Source organism: Myripristis murdjan, chromosome 24, assembly GCF_902150065.1.
Source record: "Myripristis murdjan chromosome 24, fMyrMur1.1, whole genome shotgun sequence".
In the NCBI taxonomy this organism is placed as follows: domain Eukaryota; kingdom Metazoa; phylum Chordata; class Actinopteri; order Holocentriformes; family Holocentridae; genus Myripristis; species Myripristis murdjan.
In genome coordinates, this window is record NC_044003.1 from 968,978 (window position 1) to 996,092 (window position 27,115).

General features: G+C 45.9%; 1 protein-coding gene across 1 annotated transcript in view; it reads left to right on the forward strand.

Annotated features, from left to right (window-relative positions):
• kif26aa (kinesin family member 26Aa) overlaps positions 1–22,858 on the forward strand; it is a 32,817-nt gene extending 9,959 nt beyond the window's left edge. Inside the window, exons 3-14 of the mRNA XM_030046528.1 lie at positions 324–527; positions 2,538–2,631; positions 4,075–4,382; positions 8,857–9,040; positions 10,946–11,105; positions 12,281–12,443; positions 13,229–13,828; positions 13,895–16,427; positions 18,125–18,315; positions 19,407–19,427; positions 20,984–21,134; positions 22,671–22,858. Of these exons, the coding sequence (XP_029902388.1) occupies positions 324–527; positions 2,538–2,631; positions 4,075–4,382; positions 8,857–9,040; positions 10,946–11,105; positions 12,281–12,443; positions 13,229–13,828; positions 13,895–16,427; positions 18,125–18,315; positions 19,407–19,427; positions 20,984–21,134; positions 22,671–22,858 (4,797 nt within the window). The remainder of the gene's footprint in view (positions 1–323; positions 528–2,537; positions 2,632–4,074; positions 4,383–8,856; positions 9,041–10,945; positions 11,106–12,280; positions 12,444–13,228; positions 13,829–13,894; positions 16,428–18,124; positions 18,316–19,406; positions 19,428–20,983; positions 21,135–22,670) is intronic.
• Positions 22,859–27,115: the final 4,257 nt, after the last annotated feature.

The following is a 27,115-nucleotide window of genomic DNA, read 5'->3' on the forward strand; positions in this document are numbered from 1 at the left end:
GTTTTTATGCATACGCTATTTATTCATTCATGCATTTTAATTTTATTTTTAATTTTAATTTTCAGAATATTTTTGAAAAGAAATGAAAGAAAATGTGTTCATATGCTGAAAACAAAATGTGTGAACTTCACTTTTGTCTGTATTTTATTTGGTTGAGTGAGGCAACTCGAACTCCCGAGCAGCTCCTTGCACACATTACAGGAACACTTTGGGAAAAAAATGTAAAAACAAAATATCAAGCTTACTGAAAAATAGAAAATAAAATGCCTGAAAATGAGTCTGAACGCAGACGAGCAGCTGACTGGGTGGCGCTGTGCCTGCAGGTGCGGGTGATGGTCCGGATCTGCTCGGTGCAGAGCGACGCCTCCGAGTCCACGTCCTTCCTGAAGGTCGACGCCCGCAAGAAGCAGCTGACGCTCTGCGAGACGGCGGCCAGCGCCCCCGCCGGCGCCACCCAGAGGCGAACGCCGGCCACCGCGCCAAAGACGTTCACGTTCGACGCCGTTTTCACTCCAGACGCCTCCCAGGTGAGACGCTCACAGGGGTTTCCTTGTCACGGTTTTTACAGTCAGTGACTCGTCTCTTTTCGACTTTTCCCCGCTCCTTCACCTCCTTCACCTCCTTCACCTCCTTCACCTCCTTCAGCTCCTTCAGTTTATTTCGTTTTTTTTTTTTTTTTTTGGTGTTCAACCAGAGTAACTTTGTTTTCTATCAGGAAAAATAAATAAGATGGAGTCATGGGTGTAGCTCTCGCCTAACAACCCCTTAGCACCCAGCCAACATACTGTAGCAACCGCCTAGCAACCAGCCGAAACACTGTAGCAACCGCCTAGCAACCCCCTAGCAACCAGCCGAAACACTGTAGCAACCGCCTATCAACCAGCTGAAACACTGTAGCAACCCCCTAGCAACCAGCCGAAACACTGTAGCAACCGCCTAGCAACCAGCCGAAACACTGTAGCAACAGCCTAGCAACCCCCTAGCAACCAGCCGAAACACTGTAGCAACCGCCTAGCAACCAGCTGAAACACTGTAGCAACCCCCTAGCAACCAGCCGAAACACTGTAGCAACCGCCTAGCAACCCCCTAGCAACCAGCCGAAACACTGTAGCAACCGCCTAGCAACCAGCCAAAACACTGTAGCAACCGCCTAGCAACCAGCCAAAACACTGTAGCAACCGCCTAGCAACCCCCTAGCAACCAGCCGAAACACTGTAGCAAACGCCTAGCAACCCCCTAGCAACTAGCCGAAACACTGTAGCAACCGTCTAGCAACCAGCCGAAACACTGTAGCAACCGCCTAGCAACCCCCTAGCAACCAGCCGAAACACTGTAGCAACCGCCTAGCAACCAGCCGAAACACTGTAGCAACCGCCTAGCAACCCCCTAGCAACCAGCCGAAACACTGTAGCAACCGCCTAGCAACCCCCTAGCAACTAGCCGAAACACTGTAGCAACCGTCTAGCAACCAGCCAAAACACTGTAGCAACCCCCTAGCAACCAGCCGAAACACTGTAGCAACCGCCTAGCAACCCCTTTGCCAGTGCTGAAATTGATTTGTCTCAAAACCATCGTGGGGAAAGGCAATTAGTGAATTAGCAATTACTAGAACATCTGGTATATTATTATTTTATAACATTATAATGTTATAAATTAAAAAAATAAGACAATTACATGCATCATTAACTATATTTAAAAGTAACTAACTATTAACTCTATATATCACCAGCTAACTTTATTATTAATAAATATGAATGAACACAAAGCAAATGATCCCTTGACAGCAGCGTCCCTGCAGGGTGACATCACGGCCTGTTAGAGGCGCTCCAGAGCACCAAGCAGGTTCAATCTGTGTGATCCAGGTAAACAACAACAACAACAACAACAGAACAGTATCTCATTCTAAACTGTTTTCCCCACGAATATGAATCAAAGATATTGCCAGAGTGTGAGCTCTTCATCACAGAGGCGTCACTCTGCAGAAACATGCTGATCTGCAGCAGATCAGAGAGGTGTGTGTGTGTGTGTTTGTGAGTGTGGGAGACCGTGTGTGTGTGTGTGTGTGTGTGTGTGTGTGTGTGTGTGTGTGTGTGTGTCAGACAGATGTATCTATCTGTCACTGCACTGAGACTCAGCAGATAAACAGCTCATTTATTTCTTCCTGCTCATATTTCAGATTCTGGAATATTTCCATGTCACCTCCTTTCACTTCCTCTGCAGCTTCTGTTTTGACATCTTCATGTTTCCTCGTTTCTTCGCTGCTCCTCCAGTTTTCCTTCCTTTTTGTTCTTTTGGTGTCATTTGCATTCTGGTTAATATAATATCTGTGCTCTTCTTTGCTCTAATATTGCAGTTTTCTTTGGGTATTTTTCATGTGAATCGTCTGAAACGGACTCTTGATCTCGAGCGTCGGGGATAGAAACGCTGTGCTCGCTCGGCCACGCCCTCACCGCCCAGCTCGCCTGTGATTGGCCACAGTCCTGACATGTGCTGGCGTGTCATTGGCCGTCACTAACGAGGTGTTTCTGTCCTGATAGGCTGAGGTGTGTTCAGGGACGGTGGCAGAGGTGATCCAGTCTGTGGTGAACGGAGCCGACGGCTGCATCTTCTGCTTCGGACACGCCAACCTGGGTAACACACACACACACACACACACACACACACACACACACACACTCGCAGGAGAAAGCTACAGGTTTTGAACAGATTCTGAACTCTTGGTCGAGGTCGTTTGGCCGGTTCAGGATAAAATGGTGTTTGCGGGTAGTTGCTATGGCAACGGTGCACCGAGGGCAGTAAAGTGTGTCACACTCTTTTACTGACTCGTTTATCGAGCCTCTGGTCATCAGTATCACACAGTTTAAAGGTTTGAAACACCTCAGTGCCTTTCATGCAGCTCCAAATCATTCCCTCATTAAAAATGTGAAGAGGTATGAATATGCAAATGAGCCCCGCCCACTGGCTGTTAACCAGAGCTCTGTTCTCACAGCCAGGACGTCCATGAATATTAAGCCATACCTGAAAATGAACAGTGTAAGTTTAAAAGAAACTCACAAATGTATGAAAAAACTACAATATTAGAAATACTATTACATATATAATGTTAATAATAATATTAATAATAATGACAATAACAGTAAATAGTTGACAGTAATAAGTAATAATCATGATAATAGTATCAGAAAAAACAGCAAATCTTACAGAGAACCAGCAGCAGCATCACACTGACATATTTATGTATATATACACACACACACACACACACACACACACACACACACATATATATATATCAGTGTGTCCTGCTTTCCTCTGTTGGTTTCACCTCCAGCTGACAGTCGGCACTTTAATTTGAGGCTTTAATTCTGAAGGGATTTCTCCTGTCCTGAAGAAAGTCATTGAGTCGGCTCACACGTTAAATGTCAAGGTAGAAAGAGGAAAAAAAAACCTGCCAGTGGGATGAGATCATCCTCCGCTATAAATCTGCTGGAACAAGGCAGATTAAGGCAGATTAAGGCAGATTAAGGCAGATCAGCCGCAGCAGGATCTGGAAAATGACACTTGATTTAAGAAAATTTGGGGCTGGAGCTTCAGTTTTCCCCCCTCAGAGTCTTCAGCCCGTCGTGTTTCCATCCAGCAGCACAGAGCTGGGATGTTTTTCTCCTAAATTTGTGAATTTAATCTCACAATCTCAGAGTTTTGATGATGATGAAATGAAATATGGGTGTCAGCCTGAAGTGACAGGCCGACCTGTGGAAGCCCCATTCAGCAGCCAGGACCTGACAGCTTGGTTTGACAGAAAAAATAACTACGGCGTGTTTTCCATAATCTAAACTGAGGTAGTTTTCTTATTTTGCCCAGTGGAGTGTGTGCCTTTTGGAACGCAGTGTATTGTGAAAGCCACTGGGCCTTCACAATAAGAGCAGGCATAATAAAATGTTAATTCCCCTGCAGGAGAGGCTCGATGTTCCCTGCAAACAGACAAAACTCCAATATGGTGCATCCCTCATATTAATGGAGGTCCTGAGTCAAACATGATTTCTTGCTGTTGTTGTGAAACCCCGCCCCCTCCAGGTAAGACCTACACCATGATTGGCCGGGACTGCTCCACGCAGAGCCTGGGCGTGGCTCCCACCGCCATCTCCTGGCTCTTCAAGGTGATCGAGGAGCGCCGGGAGAAGGCCGGCGCTCGCTTCTCCGTCCGAGTGTCGGCGGTGGAGATCTCCGGCCGGGAGGAGACGCTGACCGACCTGCTGGCCCACCTCGCCTCCTCCTCCTCCTCCTCCTCCTCCTCCTCCCCCTGCTGCTCCTCCGGGACGGGCGGCCAGCAGGAGGCGCCGGGCCGGGTGTCCCTGCGAGAAGATCCCGTCTGTGGATCGCAGGTAGGAAGCAGACCTTCACCTCCTCCTCTCACCTCCTCTTTTATCGAATCCCTCCTGTTTTTATTCAAACTGTTCACAGTTTCATGGTTTATCAGTTCATGTGACTGCTCACCATGCCAGAGTCCACCCAGACTGTGCAGATTTTGTCCAGCGGGGGGCAGCACTGAGCTAAACAGAGCAGAATATGTGACGGTCAGTGGGGCTAAATGCTATAAACTGATCAGTGATGATTTGATTCCAGATATTGATCAGTGAGTCCGTTTACCTGCACACCATATTCTGATTTGGGTCAATATTCTGGTTAAGGTCATTTTCTGAATAAGGTGTTTATATGTGCAGCAGCTGGAATATTTTGTTTACATGTTACTCGGCATATTCCCGTGTTTCGGTGTACAGGGGTCCCTCGTTTATCGCGAGGGTTACGTTCTAAAAATAACCCGCAATAAGTGAAATCCACGAAGTAGTCAGCTTAATTTTTTACAATTATTCTAGATGTTTTAAGGCTGTAAAACCCCTCACTACACACTTTATACACTTTTCTCAGACAGGCATTAACATTTTCTCACTTTTCTCTCTTGTTTAAACTCTCAAAGTTCAAACCTTCGTAGAAAAATAAGTCCAGTATCATAGAATGAAGGCATTCTGTACTGTACAGGAGACACGGCACGGAGGAGACTGACTGACAATGGTCTACAGTCCCTTAGCCAATCAGGACGCAGAACACAATGCACTGTAAAAAAAAAAAAAAAAAAAAAAAAAAAAAAGCATGCAAAATTGCACTAAAAAAAATCTGCGAAACTGCGAGGCCGCGAAAGGTGAACCGCGTTATAGCGAGGGACAACTGTATTCCACTCTCTTATGTAATGTGACACTCAGCCTGCGGGTGGCAGCAGCACGCGTATAGGCATCTGGTCTGCCGGAAATACAGAAGAAGAAGAAGATATATCGATATCCTCCATTATATTTCAGTGTTTGCTCAGCTGAAGGCAGACTGCAGCTCCTGGCTCTGGCTGCTGGTCGCCAGGTTGTCCTCCCCGCCTGCAGTAACCATAGCAACAAAGACGCCCCAGGATTCCTTGCAAGTCGAGCATGCGCAGACGTGACTGAATATTCTGGTTCTGGGCGTTTTCAGATTAAGGCGTTTACATGGCACAATATTCCGGTTGGAACAGGCACATGCCAGGAGTCTGATCCGGAATATTCTCCAACATGAAAAACTGGAATCTGACCTTAATCTGGTTCGGTGTGTTTACATGACTCACACAACCGGATTATGGAGGATATTCTGAATAATACAGGATTATGGTGTGCATGTAAACGTGCTCACTGACTGGGCCCCAGTATTTCTAATGCAGACAGAATTGTGCGCTGAGGTGAGATTATGACATCGTGATAAAATAATCTTGAATAATCTTGAATTAATTAACAGCAAAATTAACCCTTTGAAACCCAGATTCGCTCGATTTCTCTCATAAACAGGTGAGGAGAAAAATCACCTGAAAATTACAGTTGCAGATAATGTTAACACAGTAGAGATGTGCAGCTCGGTGAGGGGATGCGACGCTCCGGACTCGGCGTTCCCTCTCAGCCAAACATGTTCCGTGTGTCTGGTTCTGATGTCTGTTCTCCGCCTGTTTCCTGGGAGTCGTCTTGGAGCTGCTGCCTCGGAAAGAGAAACCTCGGTGGGACCTGCCAGCTTCAGTAAAGGGTTAATAAAAAAAAAATAAAATAAAATAAAAATGAAAGAAATGCGACGGCTGGCCGTGTGTCAGGCTCGTGGCTGGATGTGTTTGGGCGTTCCGGTCAGAGACGGGAAATTCTGACTTTCCTCCAAATGGAGCGCATCTCCCTTCACCTCCTTCCTCTCCCTCGTCCTCCTCTCCCTCGTCCTCCTCTCCCTCCTCCTCCTCTCCCTCGTCCTCCTCTCCCTCGTCCTCCTCTCCCTCCTCCTCCTCTCCCTCCTCCCCTCTGCCTGCTCCTGTCTGACCTCCTCTTCACCCCGGAGATTTCCTCGCTCCACATTCATCCAATTAGTTCTGACACTTCTCCCTTCTCCTTCTGTCTGCTCTGTCTCTCCTCCTCCTCCTCCTCCTCCTCTTCCTCCTGTCTGCTGCTTTTTTTTTTTTTATCTCACTTTACTTAATTCTCCTTTTTCCTTTTACCAGCTTTAGCTTCTTTCATGCTCTTTCTGTAAAATTCATATTTTCTCTTTTCTTTTTTTCGTTTCTGCGGTGGAGATTTCAGGAGAATAACATTTTTTTAAGTCTGGTTCCTTTGTGGAACCTCGTACCACAAAGGAACCAGCTCAGTTCACGAGTGCCGATCAGCCGTGGCATCCCGGCCGCTGACAGCTGGAGTGTTCAGCGCTGTGGCAGCTGTCGGAGGGCGGGGCCTATCAGGCAGCAGGTGAACATTTTGTCCTGGAAGTCGACGTGTTGAAAGCAGGAAAAAGAGGCGAGCGTAAGGACGTGAGCAACTTTGGCGAGGGCCGAGCGCCGGCCGGACGACCGGGCCGGTGCAGCTCCTGCGGGCTGTTCCTGCCCTGCAGGGCTCAGGACCGACCAAGAACCAGCGCCGGGGTCACGGGCGCCGGGGTCACGGGCGCCGGGGTCACGGACTCACGGGCACCGGGGTCATGGGCGGCCGAGGCTCACTGAGGCCCGTGAGGTCTGATCCAACAGAGGAGCTGCTGGAGCTCAAACTGCTGAGGACGTTCCTGCTGGTTCTGGGACGGGTCAGGGCGCCCATACCGACCCCACCCACCGCCCAGAGCGCCTACGACGGGCACGCGAGCATCAGAACTGGACCGTGGAGCGATGGAAGAAGGTGGCCGGGTGCGTGTGCGTGGCTTACCTGGGGAAGACATGCGACCAGGAGGCATGGAGGCAGTGAGACGCTTTGGGCCGTGTTCTGCTGGGAAACCTGGGCTCCTGCCGCTCAGGTGGATGGACTTTGACACGTCCCACCTCCCTAAACTTCATGGAAGCTGTGCACTGCAAAAAGTCAAAATCTTACCAAGAATATCTGTCTTATTTCTAGTCAAAATATCTCATTACACTTAAAATAAGACATGATCAAACAAGCAAGCAAATTTTTACTTGTTCTCTTGTGTCACAAGTAAAAATTTGCTTGTTCCGTTGGCAAAATTTGTTTCTTGTTTCAAGCTAATTTTCACTTGTTTCAAGTAGATTTTCACTTGAAACAAGTGAAAATTGTCTAAAGACAAGTCATTTCTGAGCTGATCATGTCTTATTTTAAGTGTAATGAGATATTTTGACTAGAAATAAGACATTTTTGCTCGTAATAAGACAAATAATCTTGGTAAGATTTTGACTTTTTGCAGTGTGTTCCTCAGTGGCAGCGGCCTCTTTCAGCAGGACGACGGCCCTGCGGTTCAGGAGCGGCTTGCGGCGCCCTCAGCCTGCAGGACCTACAGGACCTACAGGACCTACGGCACCTGCTGACGCCTCGGTGACACCGCAGCACACCTTCAGGGGACCGGAGGAGTCCAGGACCTGAGGAGAACCTGCACCATGTTAGGCAGCTGGTCATCACGCTGTGGCTGATCGGTGCAGAGCCAAGCTGCTGTGGTTCTGCTCAGACGTGGAGTGACATGATGGTTCTTTGTGTGCAGAACATGGCAGAACTTATTGTGGATCGACACCAGGGGTTACATTTCCAAGATTCAGGTCAAAAATCAGCAGATTGTTTTCTTCTGAATCGGCCCAAGTCACAGCAACGTCTCTTCAGAGTCCAGATGCTGAGGAGGAGGTTGGGGTTCTGGACTCAGACCAGCAGGATTTCCTTCAGACTGGATCCCACAGGAGGAGGACAAACACCTTCACTGTTTTTTTTTCTTGAAAATTTGTGATTTTATAATTTCTCCAGTTTTTCCCTGTAAATTTACCACTTTATTATCTTTTTTCTCATAAATTAACATTAAACTCAGAAATCCGGTGGTCCCAGTACGTCGTAATCCTGCTGAATGGAAACGTGGTTTTATGTAACTTAGAGGCGAGTTCAGGTTAAATGTAATGGAAAGTTACAGATGAAGGTTTTAAAGAAGTGTAGAAGAAGAGGTGAGCCTGACTGACACTGTGGTCACAGATCCCAGCAGCACCAGCAGGCACGTTCCTCTGGAGGTTCTTCTTCATGTTTTTCATTAAGAAAATTAGAAGTTTTTTTTTTTTTCTCATAAATTTGTGAGTCTTCTTCTTGTAAATTTATGACTTCAGTCTCTGAAATTCTGAAGTTTTTTGTGGAATTTGACCCTCCCCTCCCCCGGCTCTGATACGGTGTTGTAGGATTTATCCTGTTGTGTCATGCAGCTTCGTGCTGCGTTCAGGGACACGTTTACAGAGATGTGTTCGGTTACGACAACATGACAGGACGGGACATGAGGAGGGCCTCTTCCTAACCAGTTACTCTCTCTCTCTCTCTCTCTCTCTCTCTCTCTCTCTCTTTTCTCCATCAGCTGCAGAACCAGACGGAGCTGCGGGCGATCAACGCCGAGCGCGCCGCCTTCTTCCTGGACGCGGCGCTGGCGGCGAGGCGGAGCAGCCGGCCGCCGTGCGACCAGGAGGCGAGGAGGAACTCGCACCTCCTCTTCACCCTGCACCTGTCCCAGGACAGACTGGACAAGAGCAACAAGGCAGCAAGTGTGTGTGTGTGTGTGTGTGTGTGTGAGTATGACAATGCATTAGGGCCTTTGTATGGAGAAAAAATATACAGATTCTTTTCTCATTAATTTACTACTTTAATCTCTGAGTTTTTTTCCCATAAAATTCTGACTTTATAATCCCAGAATTTTCATGTTTGTTTCATTTTTTTTTTTTTTTTTTGCAAATTTACCACTTTAATCTGGGAAATTCTGAGTTGTTTTCTCAGAATATATTCTGGGTTTTTTTTCTCCCTACAATGACTGTAATACACCGGCGTATCGGGGAAGCAGCTCGCAGGTTCAAACGCGACTGAAGGGCTACGGCAAGTCAGGCAGGACAAACAGCTCAGACTCCTACAGGGTCTGCATTGATCACAGTCTGATCAATCCTGCACTGATTAAAATTATTAGCCATTATTTATTTATTTATTTATTCACTTAAGTTTTAAATTTTACCTTAATATTTATCATCTTATATTTTATATTTATATTTATTTAATTAATTAATTTATTTGTTTAAATATTAGATTTTACTGTTACTGATTTTCTAGATTTTTGTAGTTATTAGATTTTTGTTATAAGAATCAAAAGGTAATTTTTTTATTTACTAAGTTATTAAATTTTTTTTTACATATTTATTTATTGATTCAGATTTCTTTATTTATTAGATTTTTTTTTTTTTATTAATTCTTACATGCAAGAAAATTGAAACACACTGAGTGTGTATGTGTGTGAGCTGAATCTCAGCAGGAATTATTTTTGGCAGCTTCAGTCCATGCTGGCTTGAAGTGATTTTGTCAGACTTTTTTTTTTTTTTTTTTTTCTAGTGGAAGTCAAAGAAGGGAGGTCAGCGATTTAATTGGTTTAATTTTGACCGTCCTGAAAGGTTGGACCCTCTCTGTCGTTTCCATTCGGTCCCTCGCTCGTCCCTCGCTCGTCCCTCGCTGCAGCAGGACCGAACGCCGCTGAACTTTTCAACTCCAGCCTGATCTCTGGTAATTCAGGTCGGGGCCTGTCGAGCCGTGTCACTTTTAATCCCTCATGTAAAAACAACAGGAGCCGACCCAAAACCGCTTTGCCGTCGCTGCAGGAAGCTCTAAAACACAAATGTACGAGATTAAAAGAGGAATAAAGCACAAGCCCGGGCTAAAAAGGGGAAACAGGATTTCTCTGGCTGTGAATATTGGTGTTCAGTTTTTTGAAAATGGCAGTGTGTCCATATTTGATGGTTTCATGACAGCTTTAGCCTCTGGGTTTGGGCCGGTAACTCTCGCTCACAGGGGGTTTGGTTCGTTGTAATCACAGGTTCTGCAGTTTCTTGCTGGGCTGAGTTCAGATTCATGCGCCTGAGAGCTTTTTCTGTTTGGATCGCTGGTTGTGCCAGTGGATTTTCCAGTCACATCCAGTTGGTGTTGAATATTTTTCATTTGTACTGATTTAATATCTGACCGTGCTGAAGCTTTACGTCCAGCTTCCTCTCTCTGCCTGTAACCCGTTCTGTCTGCATGCAGAGGAACACCAGAAACAAGCCTCACTTACCTGCATCAGAGTGTGGATATCTCACCTGGGTCACCGGGTCGGGCCGGGTCCAGACAAATATTCAGAAATGATGTTCAGGTTCAGGTCAGGTTCGGTCACGTCGGTGTTATTTTAGTGGAACTCTACTAGTGTCTGTTCTGGGCAGCTTCCTGTGTAGCGCTCGAGTTTACGTGATGACACTGAAGGCAACATGACATAATCTGAGGCTCGGCCCGATCCAAACTCTAACCTGCATATGTGTGAAGTGTGATGTGTCTCTCTTTCTCTCTCTCTCTGTCTCTCTCTTTCTCTCTCTCTCTCTCTGCCTGTCTCTCTCTCTCTCTCTCTCTCTGCCTGTCTGTCTCTCTGCCTGTCTCTCTCTCAGTGTCAGGTGGTCGGAGTCGTCTCCACCTGCTGGATCTGGGAAGTTGTGAGACGGATGTGAGTCGGAGCAGAGAAGGGGGCGGGGCTCAGTGCCTGTCTCTCTCTGCGTTGGGGAACGTCGTCCTCGCCCTCGCCAACGGAGCCGAGCACGTTCCCTACAGGTGGGAACCCGCCAGAACCGCCACACCAGGGGCTTCCAAATACTGTGTCTGTGTCTGTGGCTGTGTCTGTGTCTGTGTCTGCCTGATATGCAGGCAGACACAGACAGAAATTATCTCACTCTCTGTACAAAAAAACAAAAACAACAACAAAAAAACCACTTCATTTTTAATGATAACTTCATTTTAGGATTTCGTTAAAACTTTTTGTTTTTTAACTTAATTTAATTTAAAAATGCATTTACAATAATCAGTGATATAAAACAGTTTTCTTACTTTTTCTTTTTTTTTGTAAATTATTTGGTAATCGTCTCATGTTTTTTTTTTTTTTTTTTTTTTTTACCAATTTTTTTGCTGATTCCCTCCTGCACTTTGGTGTTCAAGATGGGGCCCAGGGGCCACCAGCAGGTCCTTGAGGGTCCTCCAGGGGGTCCTCAGCAAAATGAGAACAAGTTTAATTTCAGTTTGTTTATTAGAGGCGTCTGAGCGCAGCCTCGCCAGAAATCAGACATTTAAATACATCAGTTGAATCGTTAGAAATATAGTTTTTTCATAATTAAATTTTTTTTTTTTTTTTTTTTGGCCATATCATGATTTTTTTTCCTTTTTCGATAATTTTGTTACTTGCTCTATGGTCATTTCCATTAATTTTTCCCTGCATGTTTTTGAAAGAAATCCAGTGAATTCGCATTTGCTTGTAATTTCAAATATGTATTTACAATAATCAAACATATAAAACAGGTTTCTTTTCCTTTTTTTAACTAATTGTAATTGTCTCATGCTTTTTTTTTTTTTTTTTTTTTTTTTTACCAGTGTTCAAGTAATTTTTTTTATGCTAATTTCCTCATCACCTTTTCTCCCCTCATGTTTTTGAAAGAAATCAAGTGAATTCAAGTTTCCGGGTTGGTTTTAAATATGCCTGCTTCTCATTACAAAAAGAAAAAGAAAAGAAATCAGGTTTCACGGCCTCTTCACAGCCTCTGGGTTTCGGCAGCGTGTGGCATGTAGTTGAAAGTGGGGCTCCATTAATGTGAAATGAACATCAGTTCCTCTTTGTGCCTGTCGGTGCCCGACTGGTGGGTTCGGTAATGAATGGTTCCTGTGATCCTGTGGGGTTTGGTGCGTCTTTTCTGGTCTTTTTCTCCGGCTAACGAGGGGTTTCTTGATGTATTATTCAGGGACAGCAAGCTCACCATGCTGCTGAGCGAATCCCTGGGCAACATCAACTGCAGAACCACCATGATCGCCCACATCTCCGACTCGCCGTCCAACTACATGGAGACGCTGACCACGGTGCAGCTGGCCTCCCGCATCCACCGCATGAGGAAGAAGAAGCCCAAGGTGGCTGGTTTTTTATTCACACTCCATGTTTCCAGCTGAGATGCAGGATCGGTGCAGCACACTCATTTACAGTCCCAAGGAAAACAACTGGGACTTTTTACACCTCTGTGTAATAATTAGGCCTTTGACCCATTGAAACCCCTGAACAAAATTCACTTTATGCTTATTTTTTGGGTGAATTTTTTTTCTCTCTTGTTAAAGGGTTAATATGATGAGGCTGGTGTGTGTGTGTGTGTGTGTGTGTGTGTGTGTGTGTGTGTGTGTCAGAGTTAGAAGCGTAGAAGTTGTTCAAATGGCTTGAGGGGTCGAAAGAGAGTCCGTTTTAAATCGTATTCCTGATTTCCCAGCGGCGGCGACTGCACACACAGTAGAAACAATTCAATCTGTAAAGCAAATCTGTATTATTTTACAGTCACTGGGTCATACAGTCATAATTCAGGGAGCTTTTTGCAGCGCGTGATGACATATAATCAATATGACTGTTCCTACGGGAGAATGTAGCCTCTGCATTGAGATGAGATCGGCTTTCACCCTCATTAGGCAGATTGACAGCCTCTATTTGTGTTTTATAGGGAAAAAAAAAAACATTGAAACATCAGTTACAAGCTTATACGTCTCACTGACACTAATTTTAATGTAGCCCGTGGCATGCACTTTTAACCCTAGGATGCATCGACGTAGGATTCTCCACAAATTGATTTGCCTTTGAATTTATTGCTGTGTAGTTGAGCTGCTGAATGGTTTCCTTCAGTGGGTTTACACGCTGCTCTCTCTCTTGTCGGCAGTACGCCTCCAGCTCGTCCGGAGGGGAGAGTTCCTGTGAGGAGGGCCGATCCCACCGACCTCCGCACCTTCGACCCTTCCATCCTCGGACAGTGGCCCTCGACCCCGACACCCCGTTGTTATTATCCAGCGATCCTGACTACTCCTCTAGCAGTGAACACTCGTGTGACACCGTCATCTACATCGGGCCCGGAGGGACGGCCATTTCAGACCGAGAGCTGAGCGACAACGAGGGACCGCCCGCCTTTGTCCCCATCATCCCCTCCCTTAACAAAAAGCGTGTCAAAGACACGCCACGGTCTGATGGCGATCACTTTAAGTGTAACACATTTGCAGAGCTGCAGGAGAGGCTGGACTGCATCGACGGCAGTGAAGGCCCGGCCATCTTCACTGCAGAGGGCAAAGCGGCACAAGCAGCAGCTCCCAGGACACAAAGTGGAGCTGCTAAACCTGCAGAGGCAACGTCTCCACTGAAACCTGAGAAGACCTCATCCCCGAAGATCTCAGAGAGCACAAGCAAACTCGATGAGGAACTCTCCAAATTCCCCTCGGCTGGTGGCATCCTGGACAGCTCGAAACGGACTAGTGCAGATGGGGAGAAAGTTGTAGCTGCTCCCAGTCAGCCATGTGTGGTGAAGCCCAGCAGGCCTTTTCCCCACGACTCAGAGCCTGTGGTGCGAGAGAAGGTCTATCTCAAAGGAACTGCACCCAAGCCCTCTGCCTCGCCCTCTTTACCAAGGCCGTCCAGAATGACCTCACAGCCTGTCGAGGTTGTTGGTCGGACCCCTCCAGTGGGGATGAGTCAGCAGGCACTGAGGCAAGGACAACCAGGAGGGTCCCCCATCCTGGAAAGGTCCCATCATATGAGCAGAGGCCCAGTGGAAGTCAGCCACCTCCGGGCCGCCCTGTTAGGACGGTGCCTCGACAGGGACTTCCTGACAACTACTGTAACGTTGCAGCAGCCCGTGGAGCTGAATGGCGAGGATGAACTGGTGTTTACCGTGGTGGAGGAGCTTCCGCTGGGCTTCGTCCCAGACAACGGCCGCCCCTCCAACATCCTCAGCTTCAACGCTGACTTCTCTCTGCAGGCTTTAGCCTCAGGCTCTCGCCCTGTCAGCATTATCAGCAGCATCAATGATGAGTATGATGCATACACGTCGCAACACGGAGCCGCGGGGGTTAGCTCTGATGTCGCCACGAGCTCACAGGAAATGCTGTTCACTCAAAATGGCAGTAAACAATCCTCTGTTGGCCCATGGCCAAGTGAAATGAGCATGAATTCGGCTCAAAGTGAAGGCACCCATTCCATAAATAGACTCTTGCTTAGGTCCAAATGCATGGCACCAGAGAGTGTTACCATGCAGACCTCACCAAGTATATTTCACAGAGAGCCATTTTTGCAGCATGGTGCCAAGAGCTCACTGAATGACAGTGGCGTCTGTTTCTCGGAGCTGGACAGTGACCCTGCAACCCCAAACAAACCCTCCTTTAACAAGTGCCCTCTCTCGCCTGACTCAACCAAAGCCTCCCTCAAAGGTTCCAAAGTTAGAGCCAGTACTCTGAACACCTCAGCACTGTCCCAGGTCTCCCATCATGCCACCCATTCCAGTCTTCCCAGGAAAACCAAGCCTACCTCATCCGCTGCTCTAGGCTGCAGCAAACAGGAAGGCAGACATGATGACCTTTGGCTTCAGGGGAGCAGCCACTCCGATCTTAGAGAGGTCGAGTTTCTCTCCTCAGGCAAGTCACCGAGAAGTGGAACAAGCAGCGCTATCTCCAAGAAGCCAGGAGGAAACAGTCACAGTGTACCTCGGCCACCAAAGACACAAGTGCCCTCTTCAGTGCAGAGGGTGGTGGATGGCTGCGAGAAGTCCAGCAGCAGGAGAGGAGATACTCTTATCAAGATGCCAAGGCTCACACGAGGAGCTACAACTCTGGGGATGATTTCTGTCCCCCACAGCTCGTCTGAATCAAGATGGGGTCATGATGGCACTTCAGGAACAGGTAGTCTGAGATTTGCATCCTTGGGAAAAAAATCAAATGGACAGAAATGCAGCATGATCCCAAAGTCTGGATCTGGAAGCATCTCTCCTCCCGCTCTGCCTGCCCGGCAATTGAGCCTAGATCAAAAGACGAGGACTGTGTTGTCTCCAAGTGCCTTAAAAACAAGCAGCGATGTTGCAAAGTCCTCATCCCCTAAACCTTTGGCCCCAGAGGAAGACTTCAACATCAGGCTCCGAGCAGATTCATTTAGCTACAAGACTTCTAGTTTAAAAACAGATCATTCCAGGACATCATCAAGCCTAAAGACACGAGGGGCCAAAGCAGATTCTTCTAGGTACTATGGGAGTCAGATGTCTCTTGAGAGAAGTGACAGTCTAACCTCAGTAGGGTCCAAACCTGGTCTCCTGTTCAGGGAGAACAGTGGTGCTAGCCTGGGAGGTAACAGCAAATCCAGCAGATCAGTGCCAAGACTTGGAGTTCCAGCCTCTGCTGCCACACCTATTTCTTCCTCCCAGCTTTCTCCCGGTGTCTTTGCAGCAACAAGCAAAGTGGGGCAGGTCAAGGGTAGCAGCAGCTCCAGGGCAGCAGTTTCTGGTGGGTCGAAGGTTCGAACATTATCCACCAGCAGTTCCAAAAGCCTCAGCTCCTCCCCCAAATTGCTTGATAACACTGCTGGACGCAACACCAGCCTACCTCCAACTGGGAAGTCCCCAGCTCGGTCTGGGACAGGAGCCAAGACTGGAAGAGGCACCATCATGGGCACAAGGCAGGCCATCAGCAGGGCGGCCAACAGCCGGGTTAGCGAGCTGGCAGCAGGGAGCCACAGGAAGCAGCTCAGCAGGGGGTCAGGCATCACAGGAAGCGACGGTAACGTCAGCGGGACAAGTGTCAGCGGGTCACCTGTCAACACAGCAATACCATCACCTTACAGCAAGATTACTGCACCTCGGAGACCGCAGCGCTACAGCAGCGGGCACGGGAGCGACAACAGCAGCATCCTCAGCGGGGAGTTACCCCCCGCCATGGGCCGCACTGCCCTCTTTTACCACAGCGGGGGCAGCAGCGGGTATGAGAGCATGATCCGTGACAGCGAGACCACCGGCAGTGCCTCGTCAGCCCACGACTCCATGAGCGAGAGCGGAGTGTCCTCGTCCAATCGGAGCAGAGTTTCCAAATCACCCAAGAAGAGAGGGAACGGTGAGTCTGCAAAGACACAAGCAGTTGGCAGAGAAGCAGAACACACTGATGTGCAATAAACACAGGAGGTAGCTATAAGTTTTATGTACTGTGATACAGCATTGGAGGCCATAATCAATAAATGTCTTATTTAAGTAGAAATCCAGACTAAACATATTCAGGACTTTTTCTAGAGTCACGTTATGCACAAATCAGTACTGGTAGCACTTTTAAACATGAATAAATATCACAAGAAAAATAAGAGAAAAAAATAATAACAATAATGAAAAAAAGTCTGAAAAAAAAATTTAATCTCGGAAGGTTTAAGTTTTTTTTCTCATAAATTTGTGAGATGTGATAAATTGTGACCATTTTTTCCTCGTAATTCATCACTTTTTAAAGTTTATTTCTCAGCACATTTTTTTCCCATTACACAATGGCCCTAATTTGCCGTCGTACTCTCCTGGCATTATCGTCAGTCTGCGTCCATGCGGGATGACATTATGTTTTATTGTAGCGCTGCAGCATCCGGTGGATTAGGATTGGTGTGCCGGAGCCTGATGCAAATGGAAGCAGCTCTCATGTGATCCTGTTGCTATCACTCTGCGGATCTTGGCTCCCTTCTGCCTCATGAATATTTAAAGAAGCCGCGGTGCGAGCCAGGAGATTCCTGGTGTACATATCCAACTCCAATTATCACCCCTCCCCACCAGCACCACCACCACCACCACCACACACACACACACACACACCCCAGCAGCAGCAGCAGCAGCCACACCGCAGTCCAAACACACACACACACACACATACACACCCACTCACTCAGAAACACATCACACCTCTCCACAATCTGCTGCTATTCCTGACTCTGACACTCATGTCTGTGCAGTGGAATGTCTTTTAATAATCTGTGATGGTGTCGTCTTCACCGTTATTATGTGGATGATAAATGATAATGACACACATTATTTATACAGCCACATAAAAAAAAATACCACTGTGAAATACAAAATAAGCAGATAAATTAAGAACTGAAAGCAAGACAATCACTGGTTTTCCCATAAATTTAAAAGAAAAAAAACCTGTTTTTTCCCATATGGCAGGACGAAGTCACAACCATATCACCCATTCATTTTCCTTCCTGAAAGAAAATGTTGCCTTTTCACACATGATGTCAGTATTCATCTCAAAACAGTCCAATGTGTGAGCTTTAAGCCCTTGAACTGATCTCATTTACCCTTAAATTTCCCCTTAAGTTGCTTCCAAGTTAAAAAAAAAAAAAAAAAAAAATCTTCCATCCAGCAGCACAGAGTCTCCTCCGTGCTGTGTCTCTGCTGAAGCTCCTGATACTGTTTTACAGCTGCAGAATCACATCAAATAGAAGAGATCTGCATGTCTTCTGCATCATTTCTGACACATTTCCCTGGAACTCAGCAGCTCATGCTGGGGATCTTTGGAAACCTCAGGATCTCCACTAAAATTTAAAATTCTGCGAGTCCAAAAAAAAAAAAAAAAAAAAAAAACTCGGCCAAGCAGCGATGATGAACCTGCCGATGGAAGAGCGAGAGTTTTTGCAATATAAAGCATATTAAGCATCAGCCTTTTAAGTCCATCATCACAATAAGAGCGCATTCTGTTGTTTTGGTAAATGAGTGTTTCTTGAAGGTCCATAAATGCCTGATTTAAACTGTAGTCACCAGCTCCACGTCCTCCTGCAGGTTTCCAGCGCCGGCGTCTGATCCCCGCTCCCCTGCCAGACACCTCCTCCCTGGGCAGGAAGGTGGGGGGGCAGTGGGTGGACCTGCCCCCCCTGGGCGGCACGCTGAAGGAGCCCTTTGAGATCAAGGTGTACGAGATCGACGACGTGGAGCGGCTGCAGAGGAGGAGAGAGGCGGCGGCGGGATCGGAGGTGAGATCAGCTCCATCTGCTCAGCTTCCTGCTCCCGACGGGATCGCTGGAAAATAAAGTCCAGACGCAGCGAGCCTCGACAAAGCTGCTGTGTTTCACTGGACATTCAGTTTTACTGGATCTAGAGAATTTTTGGGTTTCCACCTTTACAGACGATGCAGTTTCCTACAACAGTGTACAAAAAATTAAGGAGCTTGGGTGGGGAAGTTCCAAGAGAAGTAGGAAAATTAAAAAGAAACAAAACAAACAAAAAATGTGGAAAAGTTGTTTTTCTTCTAATTTGTTTTTTTCTGACTGAATCCCACAGCAGAAAAAAAACTAGTTTTCACTGTATTTGTCTCATAACTTTGAGACTTTATGTCAGAATTTGAGTTTTGTGTCATAAATTTGTGATTTCATTCTTGTAAAATGTAATCTTAGACAATGAGTTTTTTCTTGAAATATATATATACATATGTGTGTGTGTGCAAATAAATAGTTTTAAAAGAATTACAAGATATTATTATCCTGAATATATATTTAAAAGTAAGTCAGAAAGTTACCACAAAAAATTGAAACAAGTAAAAAGACAGAGAGAGTTTTGCTAAGAGGATGAAACCAAACCTCTCAAGTGGATCATGTCAGTGGCACTGATTCACCAGCGCTGCTCATCCAGTTAGGCAGTAATCGAGGTTATCACAGAGGCGATTACTGTCCTGTCTTAATTGGTTTAGATGTGAGTGATGGCTGTAGGAGGAGGAGGAGGAGGCGGGGGGCGCTGGGTGGCGGCGGTGGGGGGGTTGAGGAGCCGGTGATGGATGGAGGCCGGTCCCGGCTGGCTGCTCTTTACGGCCGCCGCCTCTCTCGGTGTGAACGGGTCATTAAGCCTCAGCGGCCAGGAGGAGGCAGCAGCGCTGATTTATTTTCAATTAGAGAAAGATGATCTGCAGCTCGTCTTAGGGAGGGAGGGACCGCCGCCACAGGGGACTCAAACAATACGTGTGTGTGTGTGTGTGTGTGTGTGTGTGTGTGTGCTCTCATTAGATGTGTCATACATAAAGTCCTGATACACGCTGATAAAGTCTGTCCTCTCTCTCTGTTTGCCTCAGCAGCCGTTCCATGATGTTGAGAAGGTGAGTCGCTGTGCTGATCGCAGCGTCTGATTGATGCTGATACCTGCGGCGGCGGCTTTATTAACGTTTCTGTTAGTCCACTGGAAGCTTGTGTGACCCAGCAGGGTTGTTTCTGATTAATTAATCGCCAAAAACTGGAAACGGCTAAAATTTTGCTTCTAGTGAACTTTGAAAGGTGATCTGAGAGTCTAAATCCATGTGTGTGATGTCCAGATAATAATAAGTGATATTAAATAAAATCTTGCCTTTTAATAGATGTGGATCCAAATTATGCTAATGAGGAAAGGTTGCATGACTTAGTTATGGCAAGAGACTCTGAGCTCACCTTCATATGAATGAGATGAATGGTATGAATGACAGTGTGTGGATGATGATGATGGTGTTGTGAGAGCTTTTAAATTCCATCGGAGTGCCTACAATGCAATGACAATAAAGACAAATCAATTCAATAAACTGACTAAAAGCACAAATACAGCATTTTCCTGCTTTGTGCCTGATTATTAGGCGCCATAATTTAAACAAATTACGCTAAAAGTTGCATGATTTCGTTATGGAAGGAGATGAATTTCCTGACATCAAACCGCAGACTGAGACTCGGAGGTCGCCTTTCTAAGTTGAGTAAAAGCCAAATATAGACATTTCTTTATTTTGACCTAGTTTTTACACACTTTATGCAAATTATGCTAATGAGGAAAGGCCACATGACCTGCAGCGACGTCACATTTCTTGTCTTAAATGCTCATGAAAGGATGAAGGTCTGAATGTGCCGTTTGAAACCTGAGCAAACCGGTGTGCTGTCTTTCAGAAACATGGGGGAAAAGGCAATGACCTCATTCTCAAAAAAAAAAAAAAAAAAAAAAAAAAAGACAAAATTTGCAAGAAATTAGTAAAACGTAACAAAAGAAACGATCTGGAAATCAGAAAAAAAGAGAAAAGATCTGAAAATAAAAAAGAGAGAAAATTATTAGAAAATTACCAGAACAGTTGGTCAAAATGTATTTATGTATTTATAATGTTAAGATTATATAAATTAATTTAAAATTTTGTCACGGGAAAAAATATTGTTTTTATCATTTCATGTATTTTCCTGTTTTCTTTCTTTTTTTAATTTTCAGGACTTTTTTGGCATTTAATTTCAGCTCATTTCCTGGTTTGTTTTTGTTTCACGTTTGTCTCTTGGCCTTGTTCCCTGTGGTTTTAAAAGACGAACCTGCTCAGGTTTCACAGGCTCACCTGACCGCTGTCTGATTCCTCCTGGATTATATTTGATGTCAAAATAAATGGTCTGTGTGGCTCACCTGCCCCTGACGGGCCCTGTAATCCTCCAGCCCCGCGTTTGTCCTGCAGATTAAAAACCTGAACCAAGCAGATTAGTGCCGATGCTAATTTTATCTGTGCTCACTCCTAATTAATCCTGCCAAGTCCTGGCCTCTGATTCCATTTCCCATAATCCCCGGTAAGGTATAAACCCCGACACTCTGCGGTGTGCACTCTCACATGACAGACAGGCATCCTCCTCCTCCTCCTCCTCCTCATCCTCCCTCTGTGCTCCTCAGGGGCTGCTCTACTTCAACGCCCGCCTCAGGATGCTGGAGAGGCGGCAGCAGCAGGTCCGGGAGCTGCGGCTCAAACACGAGCGGCTGAAGGTGGAGCTGGAAGACGCCAAGAGCCGCCTCATGCTGGACCCGGCCAAGTGGAGCGGAGAGTGTGAGTCGAACACACACACACACACACACACACACACACACACACACCGTGCTGACTGACAGGAAAAGTAGTTCTGAAGGATGAACCACGCCTGTAAGCGCTCTCTTCATTTTGCTTCCAACATGAAGGAACTATTTTCTGCCGCCGTGAGTCCGCTGGAAATGTCGTCTGCAGGCTCAGTGGATGAGATTCAACTTGGCTGCATGTCGGCCAGTTTGAGTAATCAACATAATGAGCTAATTAATCTCCAAGAACTGGAAACGGCCTTACTTTAGCTTCTGTTGAACTTGGAAAGGTGATCCGAGAGTCTGAATCCACGTTGGTGACGTCCAGAAATAAATCAAAAAAGAAATCAGTCAGTATTAAGTGATATCAAATACCCCGTTGCTTTTAAATGGTCAATCAAACTCTGCTAATGAGGTAATTTGCATGATTTATTTCTGGCAAACACACACAGAGACTCTGCACTCGCCTCTCTAACCTGAATGAAAGAACTGAAGACAGAACTCACTACTCCAGTTCAGCCAAACTAAACTAACAACTAAAACTAGTTTCCTGTTAGATAGATAGACAGATAGATAGATAGATAGACAGATAGATAGATAGATAGATAGATAGATAGATAGATAGATAGATAGATAGATAGATAGATACACTGCAAAAACTCAAAATCTTACCAAGATTATTTGTCTTATTTCAAGTCAAAAATGTCTTATTTCTAGTCAAAATATCTCATCACACTTAAAATAAGACATGATCACCTCAGAGGTAACTTGTTTTTAGACAACTGTCTCTTGTTTCAAGTGAAAATTTGCTTGTTTCATTGGCAAAATTTGTTTCTTGTTTCTAGCTAATTTTCACTTATTTCAAGTGAATTTTCACTTTTTCCACTGGCAAATTTTGCCAATGAAACAAGCAAATTTTCACTTGAAACAAGAGACAATTGTCTAAAAACAATTTACTTCTGAGCTGATCATGTCTTATTTTAAGTGTAATGAGATATTTTGACTAGAAATAAGACATTTTTGACTTGAAATAAGACATATAATCTTGGTAAGATTTTGCGTTTTTGCAGTGTAGATATATAGACAGATAGATAGACAGATAGATAGATAGATAGATAGATAGATAGATAGATAAACTGTTAAGTCCTTGTGTTCCAGCAGCAGCTCGTCCAGACTCAGGAACAGCAGGACTACACAATGTTCCTAAAAACAGAAGACGCACAAGCAAAAAGAACAAAACTATAAATCCTACAAGAGAAAAAAAAACCAAGGATATACCAAAATATATGTTGAAAATATATTCATACAGCAAAAAAAAAAAGTGAAAATTCTGACAGTATCAAGTCACAAAAATTAGAGTGTTTTAAGTTTTTTTCTCATAAATTTGTGAGTTTTTTCCCATGAAAACGTTCCTCTTTAATCTCTGAGGTTCAGAGTTTTTTTCCCCGCCTGGCGTTGCTGCGGCGCCCTCCTGTGGCGAGGCCGAGTCCTAACGCTCGCCGTGTCTCTGTGTCTGTCCCCGTCCCTGCAGTCGACCTGGACCAGGACCTGGACCCCGAGTCGCACGAGTACCTGGAGGCTCTGGCCCAGGCCACCGCCGAGCTCCAGTTCTGCGTCGACCTCTGCAAATCCCGCGTCATGATGGAGACCTGCTTCGACATCGCCGTGACGACCGCCGCCGCCGCCGCGCAGGGGGGGCAGCAGGAGGTGGAGGTGTGAGGGGACGGAAACCGAGACCAGCGGAGAAGACGGCGAGGCGACGGCGAGGCGACGGCGAGGCGACGGCGAGGCGACGGCGGCGTTTCGTCTCCGGAGGAAACAAAGCAGACAAACGACATGACGACGTCCGACGCCACGACCAACAGAAACAAAAATTAAAAACCTGGACAGAGAAAAAAGAAAAGAGGAGAGGAGGGCAAAAACGCCACGAAGCGGTTTGGAAAATATTCTCCAGAGGAGGAAGACGGACAGGAAGACACGTCTGACCTCTGACCTCTGACCTCTGGGCGGCGGGAGGTCCAGAGCTACGGGAGCACAGAGGGACAAAATCCTGAGACAAACTGATGAAGAGCAGCAGAGTCTGGAAAGTGCCTTGATCCTCATCCTCCGAGGGAATTGAACCATCAACCCTTTGAAACCCAGCAGGCCTGAGAGGAAACGTTCATTTGCCTCTTTATATTTATTTAAGGGTATTTAAGTTGTTTATTTACATATTTAATGGTGATTATGTGGCAATTTTATGGTAATAATATACATTTATTTATAAGTAATATCAATATTTTTCTTGAAATTTGTTTAGAATTTTTCTCAAATTTCCTAATGATTTTTTTTTTTTTTTTTTTTTTTTTTTACAATTTGTCTTGTTTCTCAGACTCTCTGATGGTGTTGTTTTTTGTTTGTGTTCATTTTGTTGTAAGTTGCTCGGTTTTGTGTCATTTCTTGTTGATCTGCTCAGCTGTTTTTTTTTTTTTTTTGTGTGTTTTGGAGAGAAATCCAGTGAACTTGCTCAGGTTTCAAAGGGTTCGTTTCTTTGTTTTCTTTGGTTTTTCTTTGGTTTATTTATTATTTTTTTTTTTTGCTCGTCTTTAAAAGCCAACTTAGCTGAACAAACTTTTAATATATTCCTTACAAGAGAAAAGTATTTTGTATTGTTTGGGAGTGTGAAGTGTATTTATAGCATAAAGGCTGTAAAGGCGTCTTCTGGTCTGGGAGGAGAAAGCAGGAATAAAAGGAGGAGGAGCGATAATTCACTTTATTATGCAGATCTGAGGTTCTCCGCTGCCTTCAGGGTGTGCAGGAGAACAGCGTGCTGCCTTCAGGGTCTGTAGGGGAACAGCGTGCTGCCTTCAGGGTCTGTAGGGGAACAGCGTGCTGCCTTCAGGGTCTGTAGGAGAACAGCATGCTGCCTTCAGGGTCTGTAGGAGAACAACGTGCTGCCTTCAGGGTCTGTAGGAGAACAGCATGCTGCCTTCAGGGTCTGTAGGAGAACAACGTGCTGCCTTCAGGGTCTGTAGGAGAACAGCGGGCTGCCTTTAGGGTCTGTAGGAGAACAGCGTGCTGCCTTTAGGGTCTGTAGGAGAACCGTCTACAGAGTCTTGTTGGCTTTAAAAACTGCTGGCAGGAGTTTTGTCATTAAATCAGCGGCTGGCAGTCAGACGGTCTCGGGCGGCGTCGGTCTGAGCCGTGACCCCGGGTCACACCGAGTCTCGTCACACCTCTGCTCTGAAACAGCCAGACTGTTGGATTTAGATCGTCCGGAGCGAAAACTGACCTTCTCTGCTTTTCTCTAGAAGACGAGCACAGCAGGCTCTCAGCTGCAGGAATGCATGTCACTCCGAGAGGCAGACACATGTTTTAAAAAGAAGTCTCGTTCATCAGGGTCATCAGCTCTTCATGCTGACGAGCGGCTCACCTGGAGGAGCGGCTCACCTGGCGGAGCGGCTCACCTGGCGGGGCGTGGCTCACCTGTCCAGGCTGAGTCCTGATTGCAGCGTCCGGGGTTCCACCTCATGACCCGTCTCTCTCTCTCTGCTGTCGCTGTCAAATAAAGCAGAAATGCAAAAAAATTAAATAAATAAATATGCCACGCCCCCATTTGTCCAAGAGGCATGATTACAGGGTGATTTCCTGTCATGGCCCCGCCCCCTCTGATGTCACAGCCCAGTATGAAGGTAAAGTGTGTAACAGTGCCGCCGCTCCGCCACATGGTGGCGTGTCAGCAGCAGGAAGGGGGCGTGGCCTGCAGGGGGCGGCGGGTCAAATCCACGTCCAAAAGAAAACGCAGTTTGTTTTTAGCCTGTTTGCTAATGTTAGCCTGCTAGCTAATGCTGCTAACTAAAGTTTGCTAACGCTAACCGCAACCTCACCTGAACCAAGTATTGTAGCTAACGTTAGCGAGTTAGCTGAGAGGCTAACGTTCATTGTTGATGCTAACAGCTGTCGTTCAGTTATCCTGTCAAAGCACAAATTACCAATCCCTAACCCCTTAATCTGGACCCTAACCCTAATCCAGACACTAACCTTATCCATTTTAAACAGGATTACAATAATACAGTGCACCCTAAATTATTCTTACACTAGGCCCAAACCCTTACCTTAAACCTTTAGAGTGGAATTTTAAATGGTAAAATAATTCCTTAAATTAGACCCAAACCAACTTAAACCCTAACCTTAACCATACCAGAACGGGATTAAATCACACTCTCCCAACATAATCTGGCTCTAACCTTTACCTAAAAAGGCCATAAATCATTAATATAACTGATCTGACCTGAACAGATTCTCAACATAATCTGACCCTAATCTCAATCTGGCTCCCACATGGCACAGTTAGCATGACGGAGAGCAGCTCCTTCTTTTTCAGTCTGTAAACTAACCTTAACCATAACCCTTAAATTTAACCTAACCCTTAACCCTAACCCTTAACCTTAACCTTAACCTTAACCTAACCCTTAACCTTAACCTTAATCCTAACCTAACCCGTATCCTTAACGTTAACCTAATCCTCGCCTTAACCTTAACCTTGAACAAGCTAACGGTTAGCTAACGAGCTGCAGGTCAGACATCAGCAAACGTCATGTTGACCTGCTAGCTGTCAGCTGAGGCTGCTGCGTGTTGCCGTGGCAACGTGGCGGCCCGGCGGCGCTCTGTGGGGTGAAGCAGGTCGGTTCCCCTCCAGGTCAGTGAAGTATTTCTGTGAGCGTGTTGTTCAACAGACAAACAGCTGAGTCAGCGCAGCGTCCGTCATAAAGAGCACAACAGGAAGTGGGCGTGGCCTCGTGTCCACTAACCAATCAGCAGCTACATGCCGAGTCAGAGGACAGCCCACAAGACCCGCTTTGAGAAACTGAAAACAAAATGGGGCCTGGGAGGAAGTGGGTGTGGCCGTGTGTGAAGTGGGCGTGGCCTTTGAGGAGGTGGGCATGGCCGTGCGTGGTGTGGGCGTGGCCTTTTAGGAGGTGGGCGTGGCCACAAACCTCACGACGCTCTTGTGCTGTTCCTCTAATCCGCCGGGAAGCTCTGTGACTCTTTGTGATAGACCACGCCCACTGCCACGCCCCCTTTTGGCTCAGGGGTGCGACAAGTTTTCCGCTTCCTCCTCGGCCCCTGACCAACCAGACGCACACCAAGTCATAGCCCCGCCCCCTCTGATGTCATCAGGGACAAAGCACAGGAGCATGCGGTGATGTGGCGTTATTTCGCTCCATGTGAGCAAATTTCATCGACAACAGAAAACACTTCAGATCCACAAACTGAATATGAATATGAATATGAATATGAATTAAAATAATCCTCAGAAACAAGAACAAACACAAAATGAACAAAACATTCGTTTAAAAAAAAATACAAGAAAATGAACAGAAAATTTGCACAGAAAAACATAAGAAAACTACGTTCAGAATCATTACAGTGTTCTGTTTAGAGGTCAGGTGACACCTTTCAAAAGGATTTACACAAAATAATAATAATAATAATAATAATAAAAAACAGAAAATGACAATATAATGGTCAAAATGACTAATTTTATATATAAATCTAAAAAAATAAAAAAATAAATAAAAATAAAAGAATGAAGGAATAAATGAATTCTGGATAGTTTGCAAAGAAAGGAAAAAAAAGGAAAAAAAAATAAAGGAATGAATAAATAAATTAATGAATAAATCAAACAGAAATAAATGGAACTCTGTTAGGAGGGTGAAAGGAGGCCTTTCAAAATAAAAGCCCGGCCACAGGCTGCTGGGTTACGGGGGAGCAGTTTGTCTTTTGATGTCCAGATGTTCCTCCTCATCACTCCTCTTCCTCCTCTTCCTCTTCATCGCTCCTCTTCCTCCTCTTCCTCCTCCTTATCCTCTTCTTCCTCTTCCTCCTCCTCCTCATTGCTCCTCTTCCTTGTCCTCCTCCTCCTCCTCCTCCTCTCCTCCTGCTGCATGAGTCTGATGTGGGTTTTGTCCGTGACGTCATGAGGCGTGTTGCGTG